The sequence below is a fragment of the Taudactylus pleione genome, unplaced genomic scaffold (genome assembly GCF_031769625.1).
Source record: "Taudactylus pleione unplaced genomic scaffold, aTauple2 ptg001990l, whole genome shotgun sequence".
In the NCBI taxonomy this organism is placed as follows: domain Eukaryota; kingdom Metazoa; phylum Chordata; class Amphibia; order Anura; family Myobatrachidae; genus Taudactylus; species Taudactylus pleione.
The window spans coordinates 6,368,338-6,372,988 of record NW_028286386.1 but is presented as its reverse complement, the minus strand read 5'-3'; the positions used below and the strand labels follow the sequence as shown (position 1 = coordinate 6,372,988).

General features: G+C 48.9%; 1 protein-coding gene across 1 annotated transcript; it reads left to right on the top strand.

Annotated features, from left to right (window-relative positions):
* Window positions 1-3,027: 3,027 nt before the first annotated feature.
* On the top strand, window positions 3,028-4,071 carry LOC148435845 (LRP2-binding protein-like). Its single transcript, XM_088465484.1, has one exon. The coding sequence runs from the start codon at window positions 3,028-3,030 to the stop codon at window positions 4,069-4,071; it is 1,044 nt and encodes a 347-aa protein (XP_088321610.1).
* The last annotated feature ends 580 nt before the right edge of the window (window positions 4,072-4,651 follow it).

The window sequence follows — 4,651 nt, the reverse complement described above, 5'->3', positions numbered from 1 at the left end:
CGGGGCGGATAGGGGGCATGGCCTAATAGCGGAAGACGTGGCCACGCCCCCTTTGGGGGAAAAACAAAAACATTTGCGACATGGCGCTGCTCGCTGGGGAGGGGGGAGCTATGTGCCCCTCAGCCCGGCGCACAACCAATGGGCGGCGTGATCGCTCCCCCATTTGGCATAGGAGACTGCTCGGGCTGCTGCTTTAGTAGCCTCGGACTGTCTCTCAGTGCAGCCCAGCACACAGCAACGTATGCTGGGCTGCTGTGGATGGGGAGCTGTGCCGGACTCGGGTAAGTAGTACCCGCTCGCGGCTCCCCTCCCCTATGTCTGCAGACATATCTGTTCATAGGCTGTGCAGCACAACCAATGCGATATGTCTGTGAACGACGTTGTTAACAGTCATATCGTCTGTACACACTGGCCGACGGGGGCACGATATATTGGCCGATCAATTGATCGGCCAGTGTGTACCCAGCATAAGCAATTATTGATAAATGGGCCTTTTAATATGGAGGCACCAAAAACTATGGTGCATTGTTAAAATTCTTCCAAAATAATAATAATACTACTGCTATAATTATTATCCCCTTTAAATAATCAAACCTTGGAATCCCTTCTGTAGCTATTCGGAAATTTGGTTCAGAGGGGATCAGGAGAAACCACTGATCAGGAATTAGTGAAATTAGTAGTATAATCAGGGTGGGAAAAAGCTCATTACTGGCAGTGGGTAGGGGGGGGGGTTTCATTATAATCACATATCAGCCCCCTCTGAGTAGTCATTATCGGGGTGGAAACGGTGACATAGTGCTCAGAGGGGAGCTAAAGTTCCCCCCTCGGTTATATTCTATTTAGTGTAACAGAATGCTATTACAAGGCAGATGAGGGAGGATTATCTATAGGGAAGCAATTACTGGGTGTGAGTGGTGCTCCCTAAATCCCCACGCAGTTGCGTAATGGTAGTGGTAGCCCTGATGCCCCTATGCTGATTACATTATACACACACATTATTGCCATTGCTACAGTTTAGAATAGGTCCCTGCAAGCAATGGCTGACTAGTGTTAGATAGGGGAGAAAGGATATTACAGCTGTATAAATGTACAGGCTTCATCATTGTTAGACAATGTATTATTCTATCCAGTAACACAGTTATTATTAGTGCCTGGATTAATCCCCTGGGGACAGGCTGCTGCCCCGCAGTATAGTACATAGGAGCTGCGGGTAGCTGATGGGGTTACACCTGAACTGTGACACCAGAGCCCCTAGAGGGCACATACTGACACCACAATGCCAGCTGCAGGATCGCTGTGTGTGGGGAAGACGGCAATCATGGAGCTGTGCTGCTGAGAGGCTGCAGTCAGGGTCACGGCGATACACACAATGGCTCAGATTAGGCTTGTGGGGTTCCTGAGGCAACTAAGATGTGGGGGCCCCTTCCAATAAAACTGACACCCCACTGTGGCCCTTCTTGTATGCTCCACAGCGCCTCCCACACCCAATAAAAACATTTGTTAAACAGCAATCCCACCCAGCTATATACATTAACATCCATTTCCTGTACCCATTAACCTCACCCCATCCAACACTGATTCACGCATTCACTCCCATCACCCATCAACAGATTCCCCAGTATACATGAATAAATTCATCCCTCAGAACCCAGAAACCCAATCACCCCTACTAGGATGCCATTAGACAATTCACTTGCTTGACAAAACCACTGCTTCTCAAACTCAAATGTATTTTTCTGGGTTGGTTACTTGATACCGGCGGTCAGATACCCAACGCCGGCATCCCGACAGGGTTAGGATACCGCCACTTGTCGGTCAGTATCCTAACCCTCCCCCTACTCCTCCCTCCCTGATGCCTTAACCTAACCTCACACCTCAGTGACTAAACCTAACTTCCCCCTCCCCGCACCCTAAACCTGTCAACTCTCCCCCTAACCCCAGGACTTACCATCGGGATGCCAGCGCCGGCATCCCGATTGTCGGGATTTTGACCGGATCCCCCCTTTTTAGAGTTATTATATTTAGGATCTGGATTGTCGCCTACCTTACATCTTCACCAGGTGTGACAAAAAATCTGCTGATCTTGAAATCAGCGTTATCTAGTGGTCTGGGGTAGTACTTATGGCCAAGAGAGGAGGCAGGAAGCGATGCCGAGCATGAGTATACGCAGCCAAGATGAGCGGCTCATTTGGGTGCCAGGGATCTGCTGAGGAGGAGCAGAAGAACCCACACAGGTTGGTAACTAGTGCTGGGTGCCTACCTAATGGAAGCACCGGCCTTGAGCAGGGGGCGGTGCCAGCAAGACTGGTAGTAGTGTCGGCTGTCAGCACTCTACACAGCGACAGAGCTATTATGAATTACACGCGGCTGCTACGCCTCCACTTCTACCCACTCCGCAACGCACCTGATCGGCCCCAGTGTCCGCTCCCTGCTGGCGGCCTCGGCACAGCTGCTATGGACTTAATACCGGCCAAAAAGAGTCAAAGCGGGTGCAGCCCATGGAGCACCCTGCACGGCTGCCCCATCCGGAAACAGATTATGGGCACCTGTTTTAGGCTATTACAGGATCAGGCAGATCCTGTGTGGGTAACCCGGGGACGACCGCCTCTGTGCCACTTCTACCCTTAATCTGGCCCAGCGCATACACAACGCGGGCGCAGCCATTCCTCCTTAGGCACTGGGGAAGCTTACAGCTGCCGGCAGACGGGCCTGATCCTCCAATAAGATGATTACACCCGGCTGCCGGCACCGGAGCTCTTCTAGGGAGATCTAGGAAGTACGAACATCCCCCTGCCATTCTGCCTGGTCCGCCCCGGAGCTGCCGCTCTTACTGTGTCACAATGCGCTAGTGGCGCGTCATAAAGGGCGGCTCCGGGTAACCTATAAATACCAGGAGCAGGGGACGAATTCTTTGTACTGTCCGCAGTATTCTGTGAGGAAGAGTTTCTGTTGTTCTGCAGCAGATCCTGACTTGTTATTGTCTGCAAAGAGAGGAGCTGAGAGAAGAGGGAGGAGCGGTGAGAGAAAATGAGGAGACTGAGCTCCGAGCCTCTTCCAAAGACACATGAGGGAGACACCTTGCACCGTGTCAGCCAGATGCCTGGTTTCCCTCAGGAGAAAGTGCATGGAGACAAATCTTCTGGCTCTACACGCAGCAAATTGCTAAAAGCAGCCGAAGATTTTATTAAGGAGAGAATAAAGAATGGCTTAAAGCACTCAGCTTTCCTTCTTGGGCAGCTGTACTTTGAGGAGGAGTGGTACGACGATGCCTTGGCCCAGTTTAGGAGAATCCAGGACAAGGATTTCCAGGCTCTATACCAGGCCGGTGTGATGTACTACGATGGTCTAGGAACTCCGGAAGATCACAGGAGAGGAGTGGAGTACATGCTGAAGATTGCCAACTCCAGCAGACGTGATGCCGAACACCTGAGATACGCTGCGGCATACAACCTGGGCCGTGCCTGTTACCAAGGCTTTGGTATGCGGCGCTCGGATGAGGAGGCAGAGAAGTGGTGGCTTATTGCTGCAGATGATGGAAATTCAAAAGCCAGCGTGATGGCCCAAAGTGCACTCGGTATGTTCTACTCTGACCCAGCGCACAAGAACCTGAAAAGATCATTCTTCTGGCACTCAGAAGCCTGTGGCAATGGAAACCTAGAGTCACAGGGAGTGCTTGGCATGATGTACCTGCATGGCAAGGGTGTAAAGAAAAGTCTGGAGAAAGCTCGGGAATATCTAAAGGAAGCAGCTGAGCGAGGAAGTGTGTATGCCAAGGGGCAGATGGTAGGCTTCTACTACCGCAACAAAATGTACACACTGGCAGTTAAGCTTGCCAAGCAGGTTGTACTCTACAAGGATATAGACAACATAGCGACAACTACCGAGTGTCTTCCTGAATTCATCACCAAAGGAATATCGATGGCCAATTTCTACCTGGCTAGATGCCTTGAGCGTGGTGTGGGCGTACAGCAAGACCCAGCAGCTGCCAAAAAATATTACAGAAAGGCCTGCTCTTTGGATAAAGAGGTGGCCGCTGATCTTCACCATGATATCATCTATGGCAAGATCTAATGATATATATTTCCATGCTTTATATCGGTGCTTATATGGCACTTGCAATAAATTAATATTGCTTTAATTGTGTAATATTTTATTTACATATCACGTTTTGAGCATTACAGGGGAGCATGTCAGTGTTTAAGTGATTGATAAAGGTTGGTGATCTGTAAGGTGTAAATGATATTCAGGTCATTTGAGATATAAATCTACATTTCCATAATGTCTTTACATAGGAAGCTTGTCATGAACTGCATTAGCATGTTTGTCTATCAATAATTATTTAAGTTTTAATAAGTTATATCTGTTGATATCTTTTAAAATCATCTTGATGAAGATGCAGAAGTAACAATGTCATGAAACTAGCCCATTCTGGATCCTCACGTACTTATTAATGACACAGTTAATGTACCACCTATTCAAGTATTATTTTCAGGTGTCGTATACTTTGTCGACATGGTTGCAATGTGAACATGCTTGAAACTGATGAAATGTCGACCTGATTAGAATGTTGACAAAATGTTCAGGGTGGTCTAGTGGTGACATACCTGGTATCAGGATGACTTTCAGTGGATCCTGCAACGGTTCCGGCGGT